The sequence below is a fragment of the Plectrocnemia conspersa genome, unplaced genomic scaffold (genome assembly GCF_051122295.1).
Source record: "Plectrocnemia conspersa isolate PC_06_02 unplaced genomic scaffold, ASM5112229v1 ptg000004l, whole genome shotgun sequence".
Classification (NCBI taxonomy): domain Eukaryota; kingdom Metazoa; phylum Arthropoda; class Insecta; order Trichoptera; family Polycentropodidae; genus Plectrocnemia; species Plectrocnemia conspersa.
The window spans coordinates 19,839,388-19,865,731 of NW_028277168.1; the positions used below are offsets into that span (position 1 = coordinate 19,839,388).

The 26,344-nt window shown below is 30.5% G+C and overlaps 2 protein-coding genes and 1 long non-coding RNA gene across 8 annotated transcripts in view; 2 read left to right on the forward strand and 1 right to left on the reverse strand.

Moving 5' to 3' along the window:
• Positions 1-1,840: 1,840 nt before the first annotated feature.
• On the forward strand, positions 1,841-8,372 carry TfIIB (transcription factor IIB). 4 transcript variants are annotated; one of them, XM_088184332.1, is made up of 6 exons: positions 1,841-2,081; positions 2,139-2,222; positions 5,113-5,223; positions 6,327-6,627; positions 6,718-7,074; positions 7,217-8,372. In XM_088184332.1, exons 2-6 carry the CDS (start codon positions 2,212-2,214, stop codon positions 7,376-7,378), a joined length of 942 nt encoding a protein of 313 aa, XP_088040458.1. In that variant the 5' UTR covers positions 1,841-2,081; positions 2,139-2,211; the 3' UTR covers positions 7,379-8,372. The 4 variants fall into 4 exon arrangements, with proteins under 4 accessions (XP_088040458.1, XP_088040459.1, XP_088040457.1 ...); XM_088184333.1 differs by having other exon boundaries at positions 1,841-2,077; XM_088184331.1 differs by having other exon boundaries at positions 1,841-2,035.
• LOC148236203 (uncharacterized) lies at positions 7,344-10,855 on the reverse strand. 2 transcript variants are annotated; one of them, XR_015809320.1, is made up of 2 exons: positions 10,688-10,855; positions 7,344-8,757 (listed from the first exon to the last, which is right to left on the reverse strand). It is a non-coding gene; the product is annotated as an uncharacterized LOC148236203 (long non-coding RNA). The 2 variants fall into 2 exon arrangements; XR_015809321.1 differs by lacking the exon at positions 10,688-10,855 and adding an exon at positions 9,868-10,035.
• A 5,865-nt stretch (positions 10,856-16,720) lies between these two features.
• LOC148236204 (CUB and sushi domain-containing protein 1-like) overlaps positions 16,721-26,344 on the forward strand; it is a 92,967-nt gene continuing 83,343 nt past the window's right edge. Inside the window, exons 1-3 of one of the 2 annotated variants that reach the window (XM_088184405.1) lie at positions 16,721-16,789; positions 16,918-17,003; positions 18,049-18,264. In XM_088184405.1, coding sequence (XP_088040531.1) covers positions 18,129-18,264 — 136 coding nt within the window. In that variant the 5' untranslated portion in view covers positions 16,721-16,789; positions 16,918-17,003; positions 18,049-18,128. Of the gene's footprint in view, positions 16,790-16,917; positions 17,004-18,048; positions 18,265-26,344 lie in introns of those variants that run through there. The other variant, XM_088184407.1, reaches the window with a different exon arrangement.

The following is a 26,344-nucleotide window of genomic DNA, read 5'->3' on the forward strand; positions in this document are numbered from 1 at the left end:
GAAAATGCATGTCATGTAATGGAATAGATGAATCTTAATGAAATCGAAATATTTAAAAACGACCACTTACTGACTAACTTTTGCTATCCCTCCCAGAAAGAGCTGAAATTATCGGGTCTTCCATAAAGAAAATCTAAAGAAAACAGTCTCAAATCTATATATACATTTACATATTTATCATTATTTATTTACATGCGATGTATAAATGTTACAGTGATTGTATTTTTCAGAAATTATCTGCTATTCTAAAATGTCTATGAAACTCAATTTGTCAGTTGCGCCCAATTGTTGTTCAAACCCAAACCTAACATACACGAACTAACCAAACTCAACCTAATGAAAGTAAACTATAATTAGTTTTAGCAGTTTCATTAGGGCAAGTGCAAAATACAAACAAAGGTAGCTCATTTCTCAGAGAAAAATAAGCGAAAGAAGAAGTACAGACAGATGTCGATTTTATTGCTTCTGACGTGGATTTTTGACTTCTGAGAAGGGTTAATTGTTTTTTGCGCTATCCTATTTATCAACATTTGGTTTAGATATGCTTCATTTGATTCCCACTTATAAGTCGTAATATTATTATAAAAAGTTTTAATATGAACACTTATATAAAGTCTTAATATTCAACTACTAATTTTATTGCTTTTGATGTGGATTCTAAATAGGGACCCCCTTAAAATTGGTCAGAAAAATGCATGTTATTTAATGAAATACTATGAATCTTAATGAAATGGAAATAATAAAAAATCGACCACTGACTGTCCAATTTTTGCTCTTTCTTCTGGATAAAGTTGTAGTGACGTCCCTGTAAATATGTTGAATAAAATGTTCATATTAAGGTTTTATTCCGCAACACACTTACTCATTAAATTAGAAAATTATCAGAAGTAACACAAACAAATATTTTGTCAACAGAATCGTACATCAATTTACCAATACAGTAAAACGTATAAATGTTATTAATTGTTTTTTCTTCTTTCACGGGAGTGATTTTCGGGCGTAACCTTAATTGTCGAGACCACCACTTAAGCGTGACTTAATATGTTGCAATTACTTGTTAATTAATTGCACAATAAAACCAATTGCTATAATAATTTGCAAGTTGTTAAGAGCAACTTTATTATTCTTGCCCGGCGTTAAGCAAGCGACTGTGCGGATCACCAATTAGGGTGGATTAGAATTGTTTAAAAATGCACCTTTCAAATGGGCCTTGTCTTTACAAATTAAAAAAACGCACCTTGCCAAAAAAATAAATAAAAGCACAGACGGAGTTGGTAGAATGCGCTTAGCAGATACAAAAATTGCAAGTGGTCAGTGACAGTGTTGTTAAATCTTCAGCTGTTTAAATTATGACCCTAATGCAAAGGTTATTCTTATAAGATAATTAATAGACAATAACGTATTTTGTTATCTATTAGAAGCATCACATTGAACGGAATTTAGAAAGTATAAAAAAGCAAAACACCTTTCCTGTATATTATGGCCAAAACTTGTTGGCACTCTGGTAGCACTGACGTGACGTAGGCATATACTTTTGCCGAATTTTAGAGGAGTCGTAAACGCCGGTGCTGCCTCTTGCACCGTCCACTCGGTTTTATTTTCTAAGCATGTATCTATAAAATACTATTACAGCGAAAATACAAATTGTTTAATATAGCAAAAGATATATTATCCAAAAAATAATTAATTTCTCTTTTAAAACAAATTATTATTTTTTTATTAATCCTTATAATATTTACGTATTATATAACGGTAAATATATATTTTTTTATATAAATTTAATATTTCTCCAATTTATATTTTGTGCATGTTTTTTTACAATGGCAGCACGATGTTTATTGATACGATTGTGTTGCCAACGTGTAATGGCTGCTATGAGCGCGCGCTTAACAGCTGTCATTCGTTAGATCGTTGCATCCAGCTACTAAAACTAGCAGATTGCTACCCTGTGAGGATCTTTGTTTTCCAAAATTGTATTTTTCACTTTGTCGGCCATTTTGTTTCGCTGTGTATCCAATTTACAAGAATCGTAACGGTATATCAGTCGATTTCTCCGTGAATATTGTGAAATTTACCTGTTGGTATGTTATCAGTACTCTTTAACGTTTTAATTAACTAACCCTCATCGTTGTTTCTAGGTGTTCTTCTAGCGATAATCGAAGATAAGGCTGAAGTGTCCTGGAATAAGATCAAGGACTTATTTCAATTATCATGTCGATGAGGTAAGACTATCCTTGTAATAAAATTAGACAATATGTTGTTCACGGCACACTTTTTTTTTAAAGTGATCGTTAGAAGATTCTAGAAAATATTTTGCATAAAATATTGCAACATATGAATCTTTTTCGAACAAAATTATTCATAGTATATTAAATTCTTAATACACATTATAATCACACGCAAGCCATAACTACATTTGCCCTTCGAGTATCATGTGTTTGTAATATTTTTAACTTTTTTAACAAGCATAATTGCCTTTATCTTATATTCCAAGGTAGAAGGATGTAAAATAAAATGAACGAATTTACAAAATATATACTTTTTTTAATCAAAACAGAGAAGATTTATCAACTGCGCAAAATCTAGATTATCATTTTATTGACTTAACCTACTGCATTATAATTGTAGAGAGTGTGTTGTATGCTATTTTCGTTAAGGAGCAACTGAAAAATATTTTGCATTAACATCCATGCATCCATGTTTAGAAAATTGTCGATATATCAACACTGTTGATTTAAGTAGATCTATTTGTGGTTATACACTATTATTCGAAATAAAGTGATCTAGAATTTTCTAAAAACATGGTAAACAAGTTATATTATTGTCAGTTGTATACCTAACTATTTTTACTTAAGCCGGCTACAGACGTAACGAAAAATCGTAGCAATTTAACTGTGCAGTCCAAACTATGCAGTTTTATCGAACGTCTGGACGATAAGTCATTGCAAAAAATACAACTGCACAGTTCGTCGGAGCTGGCTCGTTTTTCGATCCGCCAAAATCGTTGTTGGTTTCTGTTGATGACGAATCGCTAAGTTCTTGTCGTTGCTTGCCACGAATCAGTGCATATTTCCGACATATTACAACAAGAAGACCGCGAATATCACGACCATTTGGTATAATTTATTACTTGTTATAAAAACAAACCATCCCTTTGGAAGGTTAAATCTAGACTTATAATATAAATCGGAAAGAACCCACATATGACAAATTAATTCAAGTATATAAAACCATTGATCCCAATCCCAATGGAAATTATTGTTAAAAAAATTAATAATCTCAGATCTTATTTAAAAAAGAATAAAAAAATCATTAAAATCAGGAATAGGCTCATCCATTGACAAAATGTTTGTGCGAGCGTCCTCTGAGTAGTGTTCGATTTAACCGTGCAGTCTTAAATTGCAATGATTTTCGTTACGTCTGTAGCCGGCCTTATGTTTTATAGTATCCTAATCATATTATTATTTCAATAAAATGTTTGACCCTTTTGTTACAGGGCCGATTTCACATGTATGTTTGAATGAGATGAATTGTTGATGAATTATTTTCTTTATTTGCAAATTGCATAATTCGTAACATCAGTGACGATTTCAGGAGCGAAATATCACCGTATCTTAAGCAAGGTGTTATTAGACATTCATATAATGGGTTTGGAAGAAGACTACGTTTTTGAGATTTGTTATATGAAACAATTGAATATGCTGTATTTTTAATACTGTAAGGGGTTGTAAAAAATAACTTATATAGAAATTGTTAAATACCTAGTATTTGTGACAGTCTGAGTTGCCAGTCATTTCATGCCGTAATTCTGAGTAAGAGCATCACATGTTGGTTGTGCTTCTACTGTTTTTGTGGAAGAATAGTCAGAAAAAAAGATAAACCCAATTTTTGTCCTGCGTTTGAAATGCAAAGATAAAAAGTTTTAGCTGCAGAAAAAATATGCTAACGGGATATTTTTTGTTTCGTTATTTTCAAGCCTAAATCAACAATGATAGTGGAAATAAATTAATTTCAGTTAAGCTATATTATGCTTTATGAGTTTCATCTCAGTTATAATGCAAACAATAACAGTTAAAAATATCTGTAATGGAACGGGCAGTGATGATATTAAATTTAGAAGGTGCCAAATGTGGTTTTAGAAATTTCGTTCTGAGAATTTTGACATTGAATATCTTCATAGGGGCAGGTAGTCCTTAGGGGTTGTTAGTGAGGATATTAGGGCTGGCATCAAAGCAGGTCCGAGATAACGTTACAGAAGTTAGCACAAAAAATCAACATGTCGCCTACATTGGTTCACAGACATTTAAAAAGTTAAGGCTGATTTACACGATGCCGGTTGAGGTTGCCAGTCACTGGATGTCAGCGACTAGCACCGTGTAAACGCTTAACGTCAGTCACTGGAGAAGCCAGTGCGCCATTGGCATGCTAGCAGAACAAATATTTTTGTTTTGCTGGCAAGCCAGCTCCTTTTCTACCACACTGACGTACTTGCGCAAGGTGAGTAGCGCTACAATAATTATTTCAGTTGCTGGCACTGTAAACGGTAAGGTGCCAGTGGACTGGAATGCCAGTCGTCGCGTGCCAGTGACTCGCCAGCCAATTTCCAGCTGGCATGCCAGCAACTGGCAGTGTGTAAATCAGCCCTTAGGAAAGGTGTTAATTTGTAGAATATGGGTATCTCATAAATCATCTGAAGAAGACCTCGCGTAGCGAATCTCAATTTACCAATAATTAATACCTCTAGAACAGTAAAAAAAAAATCTTTTTTTTTTTTTGAAAAAAATTTTTTGAAGCAACGAGAGATTATTAAAGCTTGCTCTAAATTGAGGAAAACATCAACAAACTATTGAAACTTTGTACGGTTATAACACCTGAAATTGTTCTAGTTTGTTTAGAAGGTTAATATATTTTAAAAATGGGATATCGAAATGTACGTGTAACTTGTTAAATTGTGGCAAAAAATAAGTAAATGATATAAATGAGTTGCTCATCAATAATGAGACTATTTGCCAAGTTTTACATGCCAATTTTAATAAAATGGTAGTTGGTCATTTTTGCATGATCAACTACCATTTTTTGAGAATCAATTTTAAAACTATTTTTAATTTTCAGAACTGATACCAATCGGGTGTGTTGTTATGCACACCCAGAAGCTCCGTTGATTGAAGATTACAGAGCGGGAGATCAGATATGTTCTGAATGTGGACTGGTAGTTGGAGATAGGTAAGATTTTGAGATATTTATATATATTAAAATAAAATATAATTATTTCATAATATCCATTCGTTATATTTGTATTATAACCTATGGTCTAGCTTTATAAAGCACACACAGAATACAGCAATTTTTTAATTATATGAAAATTACTTATCTAGTCAAGTTAAATTAGGAATTGAGACAAATTAAAACAAAAAGGGAAATCGGTAGGAATCAATAAGATTCTCGGAATAAACACATGCGCAAGTCAGGATCTTTACCTCAATTTTATGTGTTTATTGTTTTTACGACTAACCACTTTCCATTGCATAATTTTGATGGATCTTAATAGCATAATTGGGGTATCAACCTAAAGGGGTTGTGTTGTGGTAGTCCTTTGGATTCTGGAAATTTAAGAACTCTCAATTAAGTAAAATGAGTGTTCTGAAACTGGCATTATCTCTGGAGTCGAGAAATTTATTTATATTCGACATTTACATTGATGATTATTTAAATTATGATTATCGAAAAAAAATAATGAAAAGTATGTGTTTGTTTAAGTTCAAAATGTAACATTCAGTTAAAATTAGTAATCGACATCTTGTAAAAATTTCCATTTGCTAATTTTTATTGAGACAGACATTATAATGTATACAGTTTTTTTATTATTAATATTTTGCCCTACCTTTACTAATACATTTTTTTTACAATAAAATGAGATTAAACTGTTATTATTTTAATATGTGCAATGGTTGAATGATTTTATTTATAATCTTTTTTACAATTGCAGTATCGTTGCATTTATATAGTTGTATGTATGTTAGGTTTTTTTGGATCTAAGGTTATTATGAATAAACCACAAAAAATATTAATAAAAACACTAATTTACTTCCTACTATGATTAACTGCTGATAAATAATATGATCCTTTATTACGACGAAATTCTATTATATTTTTATTGCAGATTTTAGTTAATTTACCTTAAGTTTTAATGTACAATTTACATAATTTAGACTTTAAGTAATATAGTTTTGGATATACTCATCAATGGATTACATTTAATGTTCATTCACATATAAACCATGATAATTTTTAGGAAATAAAATTACTTTTTTACTTTTACTTTTTAGGGTTATTGATGTCGGATCAGAATGGAGAACATTCAGCAACGAAAAAACCGGTGTAGATCCTTCTCGTGTCGGTGGTCCTGAAAATCATCTTTTATCTGGAGGCGATCTTTCTACGATGATTGGTCCTGGAAGAGGAGATGCATCTTTTGACAGTTTTGGTGTTTCAAAATATCAAAATAGAAGAACCATAAGCAGCTCAGATCGTACTCTAATAAATGCTTTTAGAGAAATAAATAACATGGCCGATCGCATTAATTTGCCCAAGACGATCGTTGACAGAGCAAATAATCTGTTCAAGCAGGTATTATCTTTTTTTTTTAATGTTTTGAAACAACTACCATTTTATGATTTGCGTTGATAATTTTGTGTTTATGCCGTGATATCTTTTTAGGTACATGATGGTAAGAATTTGAAAGGACGCGCCAACGACGCCATTGCTTCTGCTTGTTTGTACATAGCTTGCAGACAAGAGGGCGTGCCTCGTACGTTCAAAGAAATCTGTGCCGTCAGTAAGATCAGTAAGAAAGAAATCGGCCGTTGTTTCAAGCTGATCTTGAAGGCCTTGGAAACTTCCGTGGATCTCATAACTACGGCAGATTTCATGTCCCGTTTCTGTTCGAATCTGTCTCTACCCAATATGGTCCAAAGAGGAGCAACGCACATTGCACGCAAAGCCGTCGAGCTTGATATTGTGCCAGGAAGAAGTCCAATTTCAGTGGCTGCTGCTGCTATTTACATGGCTTCTCAGGTAATATTAGATTTTCGTTTGAGAACATTTTTTATGTCAATATTTTTTGATATCCTATTATATGCATATTTAGAATTAATTTTAATATAATGTATTTATAGATTCATGTTGTATTTATGTTTATAATTTAACTTTTTCACAGGCTTCGGCTGATAAACGCGGACAACGTGAAATTGGTGATATTGCCGGTGTCGCCGACGTTACGATTCGTCAATCGTACAAGTTGATGATACCGTTCGCATCCAAACTGTTCCCAGAAGACTTCAAATTCGACACTCCAATCGAACAATTACCTCAGATGTGATTTATGAGTTATGTGCCATCAATATGGCCGAGAATGAATATCATGTTCGAGTTCACAAAAAAATATATTGCTCATTTCGAAGTAATAATTTTAACTTCCATCATCGACAAGTTATTATGAATAACTGTTACCAACTGTTAAAAAATAATTTATGTCGTTTATTTTTATTATAATTTTTAACCACCTAAAGGTTATTTATTTTATTTAGTTTTATGAATATGTATATTTGAGATATGCGAGAAGATTATTAGACTACATATAAACTTAGTGATACAATATTACAATGATTAGTTTTAGCACAGAAACTAATTTATAGCGCAAGTTAACTTTATAATATATTCAGGTTAATTATTTCAAAAAGGCTGAATGAACAACTAATTAACGATATATTAATATTGTTATTATATTTTTTTAAAATGCTATAATGATTTTTACATTCAGTTTAATTTTAAATTTCATAGTATTCTTTAAAAACAGTTAGCAATTTTTTTTGATAATCCCAAGTTTTTAGAAATATAGTTGTTATAATCATTATATTTTTTTTATATATTCATAAATGAAATCTCAGTTTTATACGATTAAGTTTATTTAAGTAATTTTATATTATAATACATTAAAGTACAAAGGAATAATAATCAAACGAGTTGCCTTATTTCACATAAGTGAACGTACTTAACGACGCCTTTCATTGTATACATACTTACTAACATAGATACAAGGTTTTTGGAATAATTTCCTGACTTTCAATATGCAACTGTTTCTTCTTAGTTACATTAGTAAACCGCATATTATATATTTTCACAGTATTATTGTAGTTATCATGTGATACTATTATATTTTGCATCGAGGACTGTTGTGTTGTTTAGATTATTGAAAGGTACAATCAAGTAATTTATTTATTAGTTGATTCTATCTCTCAGTGTCTTATTTAAAAATTGAAATATAATATAAAGGGTTTTTGTATTTTTACTTTGAATAAAAACATAGAGATGAAGTATTATTTTATTACTACGTAGCTTTTTTAATTTTAACTAAATCGTTTTTTAAGCCTAGTAAAAAGTATTTTGTGACATAAAAATAAAACCACTACAAAACAATGTTCGTTTTTGACATGCAGCAAAAAATGTAAATAGTTTAAAAGGATTATGTCTCTTCTACGTTCTTGTATATTTAAAGCAGTGACTAGGCTACTAATTTTATCAAATTACAACTTTGTTACAAGTTTTTATATGTAAATGTAGTAGTAGTAGTCGTCGCGTCTTTTGTCAGGTTGGCTTGAGCTCCGGTCACACGTCTGTCTGGAATGGCAAGCGCCGTTGGATCTCCCATCCGCTAACCCACGATCGCAATGCACGCCCGCCAAGTGTTGCCACTCTGCACTGCGGATTAAAGGGTTTAACAACTTATTGAAACATTGATGAAGATTACTCTTAAATGCATCATCAAAGTTTAGTGGTGAATCAATAAACATAAATAATGGAATAGACCTAGATGATATACTATTTAATTTTTTGATTTTTTAGATTTAATGAAAGTTTTAATAACATCTCTTGAAGAAGCATGAATTTAGAATTTAAGACAATGTGAACTGTTTTGAATTAAGAATCTCATGTATTCTTTTACTAAAAAATTAAAATAGTATTGATTTATAACTGCATTAGAAATATACATAAATAACTTCAAAAAATGAGTGTTGCAGCATTAAAATGACATACAGAATAAAAGATCAACATTTTAAGACACGTGAAGAAAATTTGTAAAAGGTAATTTTGACAAGTTATTTTGATTACTATTTTAACACCAGTGAAGACTAATGCCGTGTAAATGTTAACAATCAGAATGAAGTTTAATTGTAACAATATTTAGGTGTTATTTTGGATGGTCTTGGATATAAAATTGTATATGAGAGAATCATTCATCCTCTATAACATTGAGCGAATATCCTAATTACTTAATTATTAATCACATATGTGCTCCTTGTGTTTATAACTAACCCTGTTCCATTGCACAATTTTATTATTTTAATGTTTATTTTATAAATTTATTTATCTAATAAAGCTAATTGTATAAATTAAAAAAAAATATGAATCTTAAATTATTCAGTAGCATAATAGGGCTACTAACTCTCTAGTAACAAGAGTCTTTGGTGTTAGTTTACTATTAGTTTTTTTAAAGTATGGTTAAAAACCCATAAAACTGACATATCTGATATTGATTTTAGGCATCACATCATCACACCCTTTAAATTATATGCATTTCTTTATTGTTTTTTTTTTAAGGTCGAAGACCTACAATGTATAAAGGGATCAACCCTATAGTTCTTGTCTTACGTAACCCCTAGCAGTTTTTTATGCACGAACTCCCTAAGGATCACTAGGACGATATACTCTGACATTCGGGGAATTAGCTCAAATCAATAAAGTCGTCGGGCGAGGAGAACGAGATTATTCGTGCGAATTGTGACAGATGTATGCACGTGTCATACACACATACACTTATGCACGTGTGCGTACGTGCACAGAGGAGATGCACGTGCAATTTGGGGGGCTGTGAGCTGGATGCAGTTCACCCCATTTTCGATCTTCCATTGAACGATGGCTTGCACTCTGATTGGAAGGAGAGGGTTTGTTTAACGCGCAATTTATTTTCATTCAATGCTGAACTACGCCGAAATCGATTATTTTTACATTTGGCTTCAGTGATGCTCAATGTTAAGTAAGGATATATTATTAAAAGATGACGCTATATATATATGCATACATATTATTTGGTATAGGATTGAATTTTCGATCAAATATTCAGGAAATACAAAAATATGATAAAATGATACTTGGTGATGCTGAAAGGTAGTCTATTGTCGATTGATATGCTTTGCTGATATTAAATAATTGCGCTCTGTAAAAATAAAATAAAACAGTGTTATATATAAAAAAATTGAGTTTTGCTGGAGACCTTACAAATCAGAACAGCTATAATCTACTGACCTTTTGTCAAAAAAATATTGGCCTTTTTTGACTGAGCTTATGACCTTTAATAATTAACAACTGAATATTTCTGATTGTTTAATTTGTTGCCGATTATTCTAAAAAATACATATTTCGATAAATTTCGTCCAAGAGAATATTCACGCGAATTTTACGTACTATTTTATTAACGATAATAATAGATTTTAAAAATCTGAATATAATCATGTCAATGTTGAGCGTTTAATGTATTGATATGTAGCATGATGATGTTACTCCAAACGATCTATATTTGGATAAATGTGTATATGAATGTATATACTTATGTATCATTATTTACACATACAATCAGGGCTATCAAAACATAATGCACCAGAGACACTTATAATGCAGATATTGTTGAGTTTTGGAATGCGCGAACCGGTTCTTTTCAAAGGTCTAAATCCAAAAACGAGTACTACAGTTAATTGTGTTAAAGGGAATTATGAGTTCGGTGTTCCGAACGCCTAGCCGAAGCGTTCGGGACCGACTGCCGCCAAACGCCAGATTCCACTGTCTGTACTCACACAGCGAACACACAAGGTGTACATATAATACGTGATCGTATAAGAATATAACTGCCTGATTTAATAAAATACATAATTATAATTGAATTATTATTTTTTAAATTTAGTCATGTGTTATGAATAATTATATGTTGCATAAGAAATAAATACAGAAAACTCTGTTAATTTATACTACTTTTTGTACTCTTCGTTGATCTTTCAATAAATATGATATGATGCTTAACCAAACAATACATATATTCAATAAATATTATATACATATGTATAGGTAAATATATATTATTAAACATATTTTGGTATGTTTCTATTCATAATAATTAATACACCTTCAGTTATATGAAGTAGATATTATAATTTACCATCTATTCAATTTAACTGACATGTTTACGGTTGACTATGCACGGTTCGCGACAAATTGAATGAAAGACTTATTTATTACCTTTCAGGATGCAATTTTGCAGCATTTCTAGTTTATGCCTACATATAGTAATACTATGTTTTCAATTCGGGATTACCAAATCATAAAATTAAATGTCTTTTTAAGTATGTCCCACCCTTCTATAAAAACAGAAAATTTTAGAATAGCTTGATTTTAAAAATCAGGAATATTGGAAATCTGGATAAGAGGTCAAGTTTGGAAATCATGCATATATACATCGGTAAATCCTGTATACAAATCGACAAGAAATACACCACTGGAATAAATAAATTTAATTTATTCTAATTATGCTTGTATCGATTGGTAAAGAAAAATGTATTTGAATAAGTCGGAAATATTTTCCTAGCAACCTAATACTATTGTTATTTTTAAATTTAGATAAAATGTATTTGTTTTTGTTTTATTCCAGCACACGTAGTTCACATATAATGTTCAGAGAGAGCTTTAACAACGGCTTATTTTCGATATTTTACAGTCTCGGAAGTGACCCCCTATCTATATGGAGGTCGAGTGCAAAAAACGGACGGATTTGCCGAGTTGTTGACCAAGATATAAATTCTACTGTTTTGGAACTGAGCTCGATGATCACGACTACTTGTTTCATAGCTTGTCCAGTCGATCCAAAAAAGACATTGGGAATCAGGCTGCCCTTTTTGATACTGATCATCAAAAATATGAAAAAGTACTTTTCATTCGAGCTGACTATCTTGGATGATACCAACATGCCCAGGAGATTCAGGGTTAGCAATTTTCTTTCAAGGACCTCAATAGACATATTGTCTACGACCGTTCCTCTTTGTATGTCCAATGGATGGAACCAAATCTTTTTCAACTTGGCTCAGTTTACGCGTCGAGTGTACGGCACTGAGTATGTGGAAACTTGCAAGATACAGATAAATGCAAACGTCAGGATTAGGAGGATATATTTTGCGAAGAGGCTGTACGAAGACGACGAACTACCGCACGATTTTATTTTATATCAACCGTTACATCCCAAAAAAATACTGAAGAAAGAAACGGTTCAACCGAAGAAGAAGAAGAACAAGAAAATCACAAATAACCCTCCGCCGAATTCCCCAAAGATTTTCTAATTTATAAACAATTACTTGAAATAAAATTTAAATCTATTCAAAAAGTTATTTTATTTAATTTATTGCTTATAAACGATGACATCTTACATTGAGTAAAAGTTAGATATTGCATGCAACAGTTTGTCTATCTAAATTGGAAGCAACGTTTACGACGTCGTCAACTTGATGCCTGTATAAATTTCCTAGGTAATTGGGCTCTACGTGTTTGTACGAAGAAGTTAATAATGAAGAATGGATACACACGTTAAGCAAAACTTGTAAATTAGTTTTGCTGAATTCAATATGTTTCACGTTTGCTTGTGTGGTGACCGAAATATATTTGGTAAGAGTTAATATCATAGCTTCTGAGAAATGTTATATTAGATCACACATATGATGTCAAAATGGAAAGGTTCCATTTTTAGTAATTCAGGGTTCGGTTATCTAAAAATACTTTTCTTGTTTCTCATATTTTATTTTTATATAAATTCCGCGTATTTTATTTATGATTTTTTTATTAATACATTTGATCATAATTATCGTATTTTATTTTGGGATTTATATTATTATATTTTTTTAGCGATTGTGGTCTGTAAATAAAAATATTAAGGCGTAAAAAGCAGGTAAAAGTTTAACTCACCTTCACGGCTTCTTTAATCTTTATATCATAGTATGTGTAACCGCAGGTAAGATAGCTTATGTCATATGGTATTTTCATCTACTCTCAATTCGATTTCATACGGCGCGAAGACCTTCCAACCATCCAATTTGTTCTAGTGAATGCTTATACCAAACACTAACGCAAAACTACATATGTTAAAAATATTTTGCTATAAAACATTGTATTTTTTTCCCATTAGATTTACAGAAAAAATATAATTATACCATCAAAGAGTTGTATAGTTTAAAATTGTATAAACATTTTGCTAAAGGATATTTGTGGATAATAAAACCTTTCTTTATTTTGATAGTATAGTAAAAAATTAAACCTGGCTAATTCTATATTTAACTGCTTAATTGTGTGAACAATGTTATTCAACCATGACAAACGCAAAAAAATATATTTAGCCCTGAATTCGAGTTGTTATGTAAAATAAAATAGCAAATATTGACCAATTTTTAAGATTGTAATATTAAATTTAATTCAAAAATGTTATTATTATTATGTTTAGTAAATATGAGAATAGACATGTTTTTAGTCAACTATCTCGGTTAATTGCGAATTCCTATATTATACGTATTATGTGGTATAACTGATATCTTCAAGAAGAAAAAATCATGTGTCATAAAGATTAGCTGCCCCTCAAGTATCGTTGGGCAAAAAATCAAAAGTTTTGGAAGGCTTGGAACGCTCTGCTTATATAAATATAAATTTATACTAATTACTGAGCACAGTAATATTCGCCTCTATTAAAACAGAATTGTGAATTAGGTCGAGAAACGACTACTAATGAAGCTTTTATGTTGGAGTGACTGTAAAATGTTTTTCAGTTTCCCCCTTTAAATTGCAACCAGTGACTTTTTTATTTTATATTATATTATAGATAATAACAAAATTTTAAAGATTATAACGTGTATTGTGGTATGTTGGTCAAATTAATTATCGCATTGAAATAAACGTTTTATAATACGATTTATAATATGCTCTTGTTTATCTGATTTTCAGATTTTTTTGTAAATATGTGATTAGTATAATTTAACGATCCTTGTACAGCATTATGTAACAATTAATTTGAAGGCAGGCAAATAAGAAAAATCAAGAAAAAGTACGCACTTTTATATCAACACCTAAACTTTTGTAGATTTTATATAATATTTAGGTTTTACTTTTCGCTGAAAATATTTAAATAGCTAGCAAAAATATTGAATAGCATTATTTACGTTTACAAGCAATAAGCAAGATAAAAAGTAAGTTAAATAATTCTGGTTAAAATAACCCTGTAGCTGTAAAAGATAGTATCATACTTACTCATGCCATTATTCAGCGTTTTAAACATTTTCCTTATTACTTATTATATATTTAAAGAGAAATTCACATAGGGTTGTGTATATACATATATACGTATATATTACATAATGCTTTCATAAAATTTTAATTATTTTATCTTGCTGGTTATGTAAGCTAGTAGGTTACCATGTAGATTCACTTTTATATAATAACATACTGGTTAGATAAGCGTTTAAAATGTAAATTTACACTATGCCAACGTTCTGGCTGTATAATGTACGAAGGCTGTCTTACAATGTTTCAGGAAAAAAATTCCTTTGCGCCAAAATCTCCATGAAAGTCATAACGCGAAATTATACGACTATGCCTGCGTTTTATTCGAGTTGCGTGATCCCACAACATCCAAAGACGGAAAATAATATTTTTTATATTGAGATTTATTGACGAAAATAAATAATATAACAACCGAAATTATAAATTATTAAAGTAAAAAGAAACTTGGCTCACGCGAGCGCCAAAAGCACATATGCTTATTATTTTAAGTTGTGGTATATTAAGATTAATTGCTTATCTGTTACATTAATAATAATATCAAAATTGGATTAATGTTTCTTAAGACTATATATCAATTGTTGTACATTATAGTTGATGGCGTGGGCACATTATTGAACATAAATAAAAAATCTTATATACTTATTTATTTTTAATATATAGTGTACTATGTGAAATATTTTTTATCAATATTAAATATAATAATTTTCATGGTTTATTTACTTAGAAATTTATTGCAAGTGAGTGACTTTGAAGTTTAAATATAATAGAACCTCGGGTTGCGAGTAACTTGGTTAACGAGTGTTTCGCAATACGAGCATTATTTTAATTTGGTTTGATGAACGAGCGATGCGAGCAGCACGTATTGCGTTTTTTTCTTCCCAACTGAGCTGATGATTCATCTCGAAAGTCTAGAAGACATACTTTTGTAAAATAATTAGTTATGGATAATGCTTCTGCTCATTCTCCAGATTTTTAGAAAAATTATTTCCACATCGTGAACTGTCTCAATCGATAAAGTATGGGGTGGGGTTACGAAGAGAACCCTCAATTCTGCTTGAAGAAACTTGGCCTAATTGCGTTGATGGGTTTGCTCATGAACGGGAATAACCAATTATCGATGAAATAGTGTTCTTTGGGAAGAACATGGGACTGCAGGTGAATGCGACGATATTCAATAGTAGAATATAGCTAATAAATCTGCATCGCGAGCAACAGCACGAGGCAACAGAGGAGATGTTAAAAAGAGAAAGAGGCTGAGAAACCACTCACTTAAAATGAGATTAGGGATATCTGTAAAATGTGGGAAACAGTGCAGAATTTCATGGAAAAGCACTACCTGACTATGGTGATAAATTTATTTAATGGGAATGCTATGTATCATTTTTGCTAAATGTTCTAAAGGAGGTAAAAGCAAATATGTTCCTAGTTTAAGTTCCACGAAAAGAAGAATATTTCATTGAGCTATCAGTGATAGACACCAGTGATTACAATATGAATTACTAATAAAATCGTTTATTTAATTGTAAATTTAAATAATAATAAAATAAAAAAAATATTATTATAAAATTTTGTATTTATTATAAATTTATAAATTAATATTTTTGGCATTTGGAGCGAATGAACTTAAGTTTCAAATATTTTTTATGGGAAAATTTGCTTTAATTTAATGAGTGTTTTTACTATATAATATAACGTGTAATATATAAATACATAATTATTATACTAATATATAAAATAATGTCAAGTTTCTCTTCTTTCTAGAGTCCACGATTTTTATATTGAAGCTAGCTTTATTACCACGGTTTATTACCGTTTCACATCATTATGCTTAATATGTTTAATAATTAAAAAAAATGAAATAGTTCGCTTTGATGTTATTTGATTTTAATAACTTCTGGTACAACTTTAAGGAATAATAAAAATACGTATTTTTAAATTTTATAGGAGCGGTTTGGCAAAAATAAACGTATAGTTTTCTTCTATTCAATACACATACATACACACACACACAATCTAATGATGCAAATCATTCACAAGTTAACTCAGTGACATCAATATACCACAATACGATCAACTTGATGGTTTCGCAACGGTTACGAATGGTTAATCCGTATTCCATTGTCAGGTGCTCGCGTAATTTACACAACAAAGATGGCAATTTGTCGTTGTTTCCTGCCGATTATTATCGATAATAAACTGCTGCTAAAAGTCTGTCTTATTGAGCTTTTAAAAAAAAATTGTATCCGGAAGAGCTTTCAAAGCTTGTGAAAGGAAGCGACGAGTGTCAAAGTTGAATAGTGTCAGTTTTAGCTCGGCCGTCGCGCGGGAGGGTCGTGTTGTTTGTTGTACAGTTCCATTTCGTCGCGATCTAGTGTGTTAATAAATTAAATAATTCATTTAAAACATATATAAAAATAAAGTGTTCAATATAAATAACAAATAAATGAATAATTAATTAATATGTAAAAAAAAATAATAGTCAATAATTTTTTTAATAAGGTTTAGGTATACATTCGTTGATAATAAATTGATTATACGATTAACACATCTGATATTATATTAATAAAAAAATCAATTTCATTCAGGTACTTATTGGTTTATATTTGTGGTAATTTTAAATATCATATTACTTTCAGGGTCAGTGTATATTTTTTAAAAACTGTGTCATTTGAATATAATAAAAACATTGTTTTGTTTTCATATTTTATTATTATTCATTTGTGATCAGTGTTATTAATACTAATTTCTTCAATTGCATATATTTAAGTAAGTTAAATTAATTTTTAATCTCATTAACTGTTAATTAAAATATTCTTAATGTCACAGATATAATATTAACAATACATTAGTTATTACCATATATAAATATTTGAGTTGCATTTTAGTATAATATATGTATTGTATACGAAATAAATATATTTCGATAATCATTTGTAATATATATAATTATTTGAAATCAATTGAGTTATTATTATGTTCATAAAACTATTATTTAGTATTTTTTTGTAGTAATTTCGAAGCTCTTTAGAGCAATTTTTGTCTTTGAAACGTCTACTAATGTATGCAAATATATAGCTAATATACGGTCATCATTATATCACTATTGATTTGTTGAACGCTCTCAAAAAAAATCTTGTCTTCCCAACCTTTCTATATTGAAAAAAATATATTTATCTATACTTCTTATACTCTTAAGTGTTTATTTAATGTGTTATATATAATTTGTGGAATTAAGATTCTTAAGCTATGAAAAGCCATAGTTTAATTAAATGCAATAGCGCTCGGAAATTTATAATTGGATACATATAGCGAGAGCTAGAGCGTAGATAATGAAAGTGTCTCATCCCTATTTATTGGATTAAAGCCTTAAGGGGAGGATTAGATTAGATGATTAGACTTCGCCGACAATGCGTAGCAAATTATATGGTGTAACAATGCTGTAAAATTTCCTCGACGTTATTAATAGTTAACTCGTTTAAATTATGATATTATCAAATGTATTGTAAACCGATCTAGTAGACATGAATTGCTTTGACGATTGCGTACTTTATTGGTTTCCGTTAAAACTCATATAATATTACGTCGAAGAGAATCCTTTTAAAATATATAATCTGACCATTTTCTTTCTAGATTTGTAATGTGTTCAATTGAGTAGTGATATTATAAATTAATTATGAGTGATTTATGATGTGACTCTATAATGAAAAACGATGTTTTTCGAATCATCCCGCAAATACTCCGTTCATCATTACTGCTCTAGAAGAAAGGATGCGACCTCTCGATCGTTTATGGTCATTTGGGGTCTCTTCTTGGGAATCTGCAACATTGTACTGTGCGGCTATATAGGTAAGTAAATTTTAGATTCATTCAATTTTAAAAGCAAATATATTTTTTGCTTACTCTAGATTAAAATTGCTATTTAATCTCAGGGTCGCGTGTAAAATAAACAAAATTAAAATTCTGCATCGTTGAAAAGCGGGTTCGCTTGCAATTTGGGCCGTGTGCACTCAGACGGGTCGTAGTTATGGCAACAAGATTTCAAGGGGGGTGGAATTGACCCCACCGAATTCAGCATATAGTTTAAGCCACCCATAAACAACCCCTGCTAACCTCGAAAGCCAGAATAGGCGCCGATAAGCGTCCCACATACGGAAAACATGGAAAATATACAGTGTGATAAACATTTTTAATATATATGATAATGAATATATATAGCAAACATTACGCAATTCTTATTTATGAGTTGCTTTTATTAAATCTTTGTTATGGATCATTTGAAAAGTTTCTTATTCTTCCTATGCATATGGAACAGAACGAAATTAGATTTTGAAATACGAGCTTCTCGTGTAAAACGAAGGGATTCTTGGAGTGGCAGTCTTGAGCAGAGAAAGCACTTCTGATTGCGTTATCTAAATTTAAAAAAAACAATGAATTATGAAGGTGAAATGCGCAGCAACACGCTGCTGTATTCCCTCTGTCTAAATTAAGGGGTAGATTTTTAGAGTAGGGTGACCCTCTTTTACAGTCCAGTTTCTGTGTACCTATTCCGTCAATGGGCATCCACGTCACTTCGCGTTATCAAAAGGAATTTGTTAGAGGATGGTTTTGATTTATTTAATAAAATGTACAAAGACACGGTCTTAAATGAATCTACTACGTAATTTACAATAAAGTTCAAAGACCCTATTTAAACGCTCGGGTTTCGAGTGTTAAAAATAAGAGCTAGCGGGAACAGTCACGACGAAAATCGTTCATGGTCAAATGATTGCCAAAAAACTTATTTTTTCGCGTCATTAATTCTAAAGAAATTGTATTACACAAAGACGAGAGAAAGAGATTTAGAAAATGGCAAATAGCTTCAATAGTAATTTAATACATCTATTTTTTACATATTGTGTTATTGATTGCTAATTATTATTCTATTTTATCTATCTCTGAATTCCGTTCCCAAAAACGCTTTTAATACATATTAAAAAAACTTGATCACGCTTTTCAATTAATCCAATAAACTTCGTTATCTCGTTTGGCAAACAGTTGACACAAATGATAATTTTTAATTGTTTAAAATAGGATTTCAAAATACCCGTTTAAAATAAAGTAGCAAGGGAAAGTATTATTTTTTTTAAAAATGGTGATCAAAATTCGGTTTTCGAACTTTTTTTAAAAAAACACAAATTTAAGGATATCTCGGATAATTTTTATTAATCAAACTTTTGAGGTATTTTATTAATTATTTGGAATAATTCCTCGGACCTTTTGCAGCAGCCCATCCTTTTGATATAACTTGTCGGATGTTGGTTTTTAGGCGCTCCAACGTTTCGGGTTCGTCAGCGTAGACACGATATATAATCCAATGGCATTAAATCGCATGATCTTGGCGGTCAGTTGACGTCACCAAAATGTGATCTTCTCACGGCGAAGATTAGATAGTTTTAAATATGTTTATTTATTTTATAGCTTATATTATTTGATCTCGATTTTGTTTTAAATCTAAGCAAGATTAGAGTAAGCTTGGAAAACATCTATATTGTCAACTGGCACATAACTTGTTTAAAAATGGGGTTAGATTTATGCTATACATATATGTATATATCCAAACCATTATTAAATTAAATAAAGCTCTATATGTTTCACTTCGTAGTGAAATATTTTCGAAATAAATATTATTCTGGCCTAAGGGGATTTGTCCCAGATTTTTGCTGCCCAGTTCAATCTTGTGTTACGGATATCCACATATGTGTTTTTTTACATAAATAATGATGTAATTTTCGCTTCTGAAATAAAATATGTACGTAATAAATCGCGGAGATCTCCACAAATCCATGAGTAACACGTTCTCTCAAGATGTTGCAATATCTCTCACACGATACCACGTAATATATTAGATCAGATTAATTCGAAACCATTTGTCAAAAACACTTTGGTAAAACTTAAATCTATAAAAAAATCATTTTTCGTTTTTTCATATACAATAAATCGAATCGTGAGCTTGTCAACAAAGATCGAGATTAAAACTCAATAGGAAGCTTTACTATTATGAAATACATTTTTTATTATTGATTTTTTTGCACGAAAAGCACATACAATAGATGCGCAACCCTCGGCACGCGTGCTGTGATTAATGGCTTTATTATTTACAATAAAAAAATAATTTAAACAAACAAAACGAGCAACGAGAGCGAGGAAATTGAGCTATAAATCGAGCGTTGTTTTGAACGGTGCAGAAAATAAAAATTTTCCGCGAGTAAATAAAAGTTTTCCTACCCCCGGTGCTTTTATGACTCTTAATTGGCACATCAAAATATAAAGTGTACAAACGAGTAAATGAGAAAGTTAAACTGAAATTTGAGTCGTGTTTGACCGTAGGAAAAGTTTTTTATATTCGGGAAGTTTTCGTATGAAACGTATGAGGGCGGAAATAATTTATTGATCAAATATGGGTTCTCTATTTTATGTACATATAATGCTTTATGATAATGCTGTTCGAAAATCCTTGGATCTGATATGGAGAGATATTATGGTGATAGTATTCTATATACAATTTTGTCATTGGTATAATACATATGTATACGGATATCTAATATAAAAGGCTACGCGCGTAGATCTTTCGTCATATTTTTGGAGCAGGATTTCTATAGCTTCATGGTATAAAAATTAGGCAATTTTATTTGACACTTGCGGCTCACTTCAAAATTCTAACGTGGACCATTAATCTGGAGCGATTGGTTAGTTTGATACGACATTCAGATCATAGTCAGATCAGAGTTTCATTATTTATATTTGGATATTAAAAAACATAAAATTACATCATTACGCGCCTTGACAGGTGCTGAACACATTTGTACTCAATTTATTGAGTCAAGTATCAGCACAGTAATGATTCAGAGTCACGTGAAACGTTGTAGACTCAGCGTAGTATTAGCGTAGCGTAGGTCGTCTCTAGTGGCCGAGGTGGACTTGACTTAAACTCAAGCTACTCCGTTTATAGTCAAATATTTCACTCTGAATAGCAAATCCTGAATTAAATTATGGCTAGGATCAGAGCTTTAATATAAGAATTTTAAGAGATCCTGGTCAATTCATGCTTTGCCAGATGTATTTTGACCAATTGAAGCTCTGGTAGTTGTACATTTCATGAGATAACGATATTTCATGGAGACAATTAGCTGCAGTTCTTTATTTTCCCTTATTAAATCTTTTTTAGAGCTGGCAAAAACAGATTTTCTAATTACGCAATATTCTTTCATCATCTGAAATTGAAGCATTAGAACTTTAAGTATATTATGCAATTATTTTGTCTCATTCATTGCTGCTTATAATAATTGCTGTTATTGTGTTAATAAATTTGCCATTCTTCGATGCAAACTGCATACTTTGGTAAATACTTGTGCATTGTCGCTTTTTAGACTGTAGTGTTTTTTATTCATGAAAAATATAATTTATGAATAATTGTAAATATTTATGAATTATGCAACCTTACAAATAAATACTAACCAACAAAGAAAAATCCATTAAATAAGTATTATGAATAGGTGGCTATTTTATTTTGTTTATTAGTATAAAAATAATTAATAAAAAAAATATAATTGTCAAAGTTAAGAGTTAAGACCATTAATTAAATATTTTATTTTTTTATTCGCGGCTAACTTCAGTGCGTTCTGCGCTAATCTGGGTGTTTATATGTATGTTTATAGTATTTAAAAATAATAAAATATTTTATTTATTGCTATAATTCTAATTTAGCATTGTTTTTTACCTTCATCAGATTTTTTATGCGCTTGGACTCGCCGTTTAAAAAGGTTGTCAATCACTGCCGCAAAGCGTGACACAACAACCGAACACCCGTTCGGTAAACAGGAGCATATCAAAGCTTTTCATACGTTTCCCCGCCATTAAAATAAAAAAAAGCCGGCGATAAGCGATTAGTCATGTGACTTGTTGACATTTAGAACGGTTAACATCCGCGCAGGGGATGATCGATGGCGTTTTTTCCCATTCACCTTTTTTATTTATCATTTTCTACCTATTGTGCCGTTGATCTGTTGGCTTTTTCGGTCTGCCTTTGTGTTTCCTATTTGGGTCTCGAAGAATGGATTTGTTGGTTGAATGACATTCCGCGGGTCATGGACGAATTTGGACTGAGTGATCTGATAAACTGTACCAAACGATTGGTACGTGATGCTAGAAACTATAAAGAGATCTTATTTATTTTCATCTGAAAAATAAAAATATTATTTTAAGGTCAAGGACAAATATAATAACTAGCTTTTATCTGTATCATATTGGTATATATGTGGCTTCTTTTGTATTTCACACTCCATTCACTCCGCAAAGTGTATTGAGAAGAAAAAAGCACTAGAGTGAATCTGCAAAAAAATTCGACTGAATTGTAGTAAAACCGAACTCTTTATATTGAAATCAATACATCAAGATATGTAACGGTTATACTCTTATAAATATCTATTATTTATTTATTTATTATAAACTATAAATATTATTATCCTATGTATGTTAAAATACTGTAGAACTATGCTGATTATTATTTAAGTGTTACTATAATATTTCACTGCTATGATTATATGTATGAATTTAATAAATAGACGTATCCTAAAAGTGATTGATGATATTATTTGAAACAATAGTTCGTTCAATTTTTACTAAATGCATTTTAAATATCAAATTTACATAGTTTTTAGAATTCACCCCACGTGTGTTCATCCTTCTGTGAAAACAATCGCCATAAATTCAGTGACCTAATAAAATCCAGTCTTAAGCAACGTTTTATTGTTTACGTACACTTTTTATGACTAAACTGTTAAAATGTATGTTTGTTTTAAGAAGCGATCGTCAACCACCTTCGTACTTTCCATACTTTGCTATGCTTCTGAACCACTTCCTTGTTTTTCACATACACATGTTGTCTGTCTGCATTTATGTATTTGCTTAATCAAACTATATAAATAAAACAACTAGTAAATTTACACTGTATATTTATTGTATAGTATTAAAAATAGTACAAATAAAATAAATAAACATAAATAATATAATTTGCGATTATAAATAAAATATACGCATATTATTGCAAAATGATGTAATGATTATATTATATAATAAAATTGAGAAGCAAGAATTTTATCTTAAAATATTTTAATGGATTAACATTATAATTCCTTAATAAAATATTATGCTAATGCTAAAAAATATATTTTTTTATTTTAAAGCTCAAATTTAATATATTGCGGCGACTGTTCTCCAAATTAGATAATAGTGGAACAAAATTTTAAACTGTTATTTAAGATAGAAAAACGTGATTGAATAAATCGTTAGCTTATTATGTGTTTCTGAGTGCTTCTGAGGAACCCCTCCCTTCGGTAGGTGCCAGGGATATCTATTGAGAGTATTGAGCAACCACAAACAGTAGATCTTAGGTCGTCGACTAGAGTAGATAAGACAGCGCTCTTTTTTCCCTTTTCGCGTCACACAGTAGTGGGGCATCATTCATAAGCTTCTGTCGTTGACCAGCCACCTCCATTAATTACTGCGTTAACGGAGCGAGGCCGAGTCAGAGAGTCTACGCCCTGCTACCTCTACGGAGGCAGCGCTTCTTGGAAATCAGTCAAAAATTTGCGCCATTTTATCCTTCTAAGGAGGACAACCTCGGAGTCTGTGCCCCCAGACAATATTATCCGTAAACCATGTCCCTATTAGAGTTTATATCGGTGTTTAACCGATGAATTTTTAATGTGTATAGCATCAAAATAACCTCTTACAAGATTGAAATATAGTTTTTTTATCCACAATAACATTTGTTAAAAAAATGTTTTATAAAAAATGTTTGAGGGTCGGCGATACACTTTGAATGTCGCTTGTGATCACACCCGGCACTCGCCAAGTCAAAGACGAACTGAATTCGGAGAAATATTGGCAAGTTCTTAAATTCGGATCAAAATATTTCGTTATACTGAGATCAGTCTTCGTTACAATGAAAACATTTTCTATGAAAGTTTTTTGGGGACAAATTGAAAATCCGTTATACTGGGAATTTCATTATTTCGATTTAGTAGTCATAAGATAATACAATATATTAACAAGACGTTGACAAAATTATTTAATCTCTTTCTGTTATAAAATTGTAAAATTTTATCTTTATATATTTTTTTGTGTTTTATAAATCTTTTATAAAAGCCTATTTTTTATGATTGTATTAACATATTCTATTGTTTTTAGATTCTATTATAAAAAAAAAGGATTTTTTATTGAATAGTTTTTTAGAGAATATAAAGGATGTAACTGCTGAAAAATCTTATATCGCTCTATTTTTATGAAAACACTATATATAATTAGCCTAAAAAATCAAAGCAATTTGTTAAAGAATACACTCAACAATTAGATCTAGATTTCAGAGAAACCTAAAACATTCTCCATTCTAAAATGTTTCTATGTATGCGAAAGCTTAAATCACTTCCATCTTAATAAATCGGTATAGTCTTTCAGTAATAATAACATTTTCTTTATCAAAATATTTCAATGAGCTCAGTGGCTATTTTTATGTTGATTTCTTAGCATGGCGAATTAATACATATATTAAACGAATAAACGAAAATAAGTATAAATGTATATAAATTACTTAATTATGCAAATATGTTCTTTTTATTGTTAAATATATTATATTGTGGCTTGTTACTTACGATCTGCCGAGTTTAATTTAATCTGTAAAAAAGGAGCAAAATTTCACATTTGATTGCGATCTCGCTGAGGCCGCGGAAAATTATCTTTTCATCTCGGCTTCTTGAAATGATATCCGAAAAACGACCTTTCGAAAAATGAAACGGCCTTGCCTGGCATTGTGCTAAAACGACCTCTGTAAATTTTCGCCTTTTCCACCCCTCCAAAAGCTGAAAGTTCATCTGGCGAAAACAAAAATGCTCAGCGACTGATAATAAATATGGAAACGATTTTCACTATTGCATATGTTGGTTATTTTATTATTGCTTGTATTAAAAGAAACATGTTTTTACGTAAATAATGCTGAAGCAGCATTGGATGTATAAACTAAGCCCACTCATAAATTTGAACGATCTAACTTGAACGACTGTTTTGTACATTGAAGTTTATGGTTTCTGGAAACGTTTGGATACTCAATTGGGAATTCGTAGCAATTGCAATTATTAGTTTGCGTGGAATAAATGAAAACATTGACGTGCGAATATTTATTAGGAATTTATTTTATAGACATTTCAGTAATATATCTTGGCAATAGTTTGCCAGGCTAATCAAAGCGTTTGGTTTTATTATTATTCCATGAAGAAGGATCACTCTATTAGTGAATCAGTGCTCCGTGTTTTTCAAATGAAGTCTGAGAAATTGATATTAATAATTATTATATGAAAAATCTGATTATTCACATTAAGTTTAAATTTGTTAAACTAACAGTTGATCTTATTAAGTCATTAAGTCGGAAGCGAAGTTAATTTAGTACACCGTGTACAAATTAATAAAGCAATTATTTTTATAGGCTATAATGCAAGTGCTTGCAAATAATTTCGTCGCAACGATCTGGGTGGTCTAGACAAATTATCTATTTTAATGAAAAATTATTTATGTATTATAAATCATCTTAACTGCGATGTACACTGAGTGTACATGTCAACCATTAATGTAAATATTTCTAAGAATATGTGAATAAAATGTTCATTAGGTGTTCCTTTTCAATACACTTCTTAAATTATATGAATAGTGTATATAAATAATCATCGTACGTGACAAAATTAAATATTTTGTCAAAAAAAATAATTTATTATTAATACAGTCTAACGTATGATCTGATTTTTTGTTCAACTTTATTTTTCATTCTTCAAAACGATAAACCAATATTATTTAATTAATTTATGAGAGCATAATATCACATATAAAACATTCAATTCGT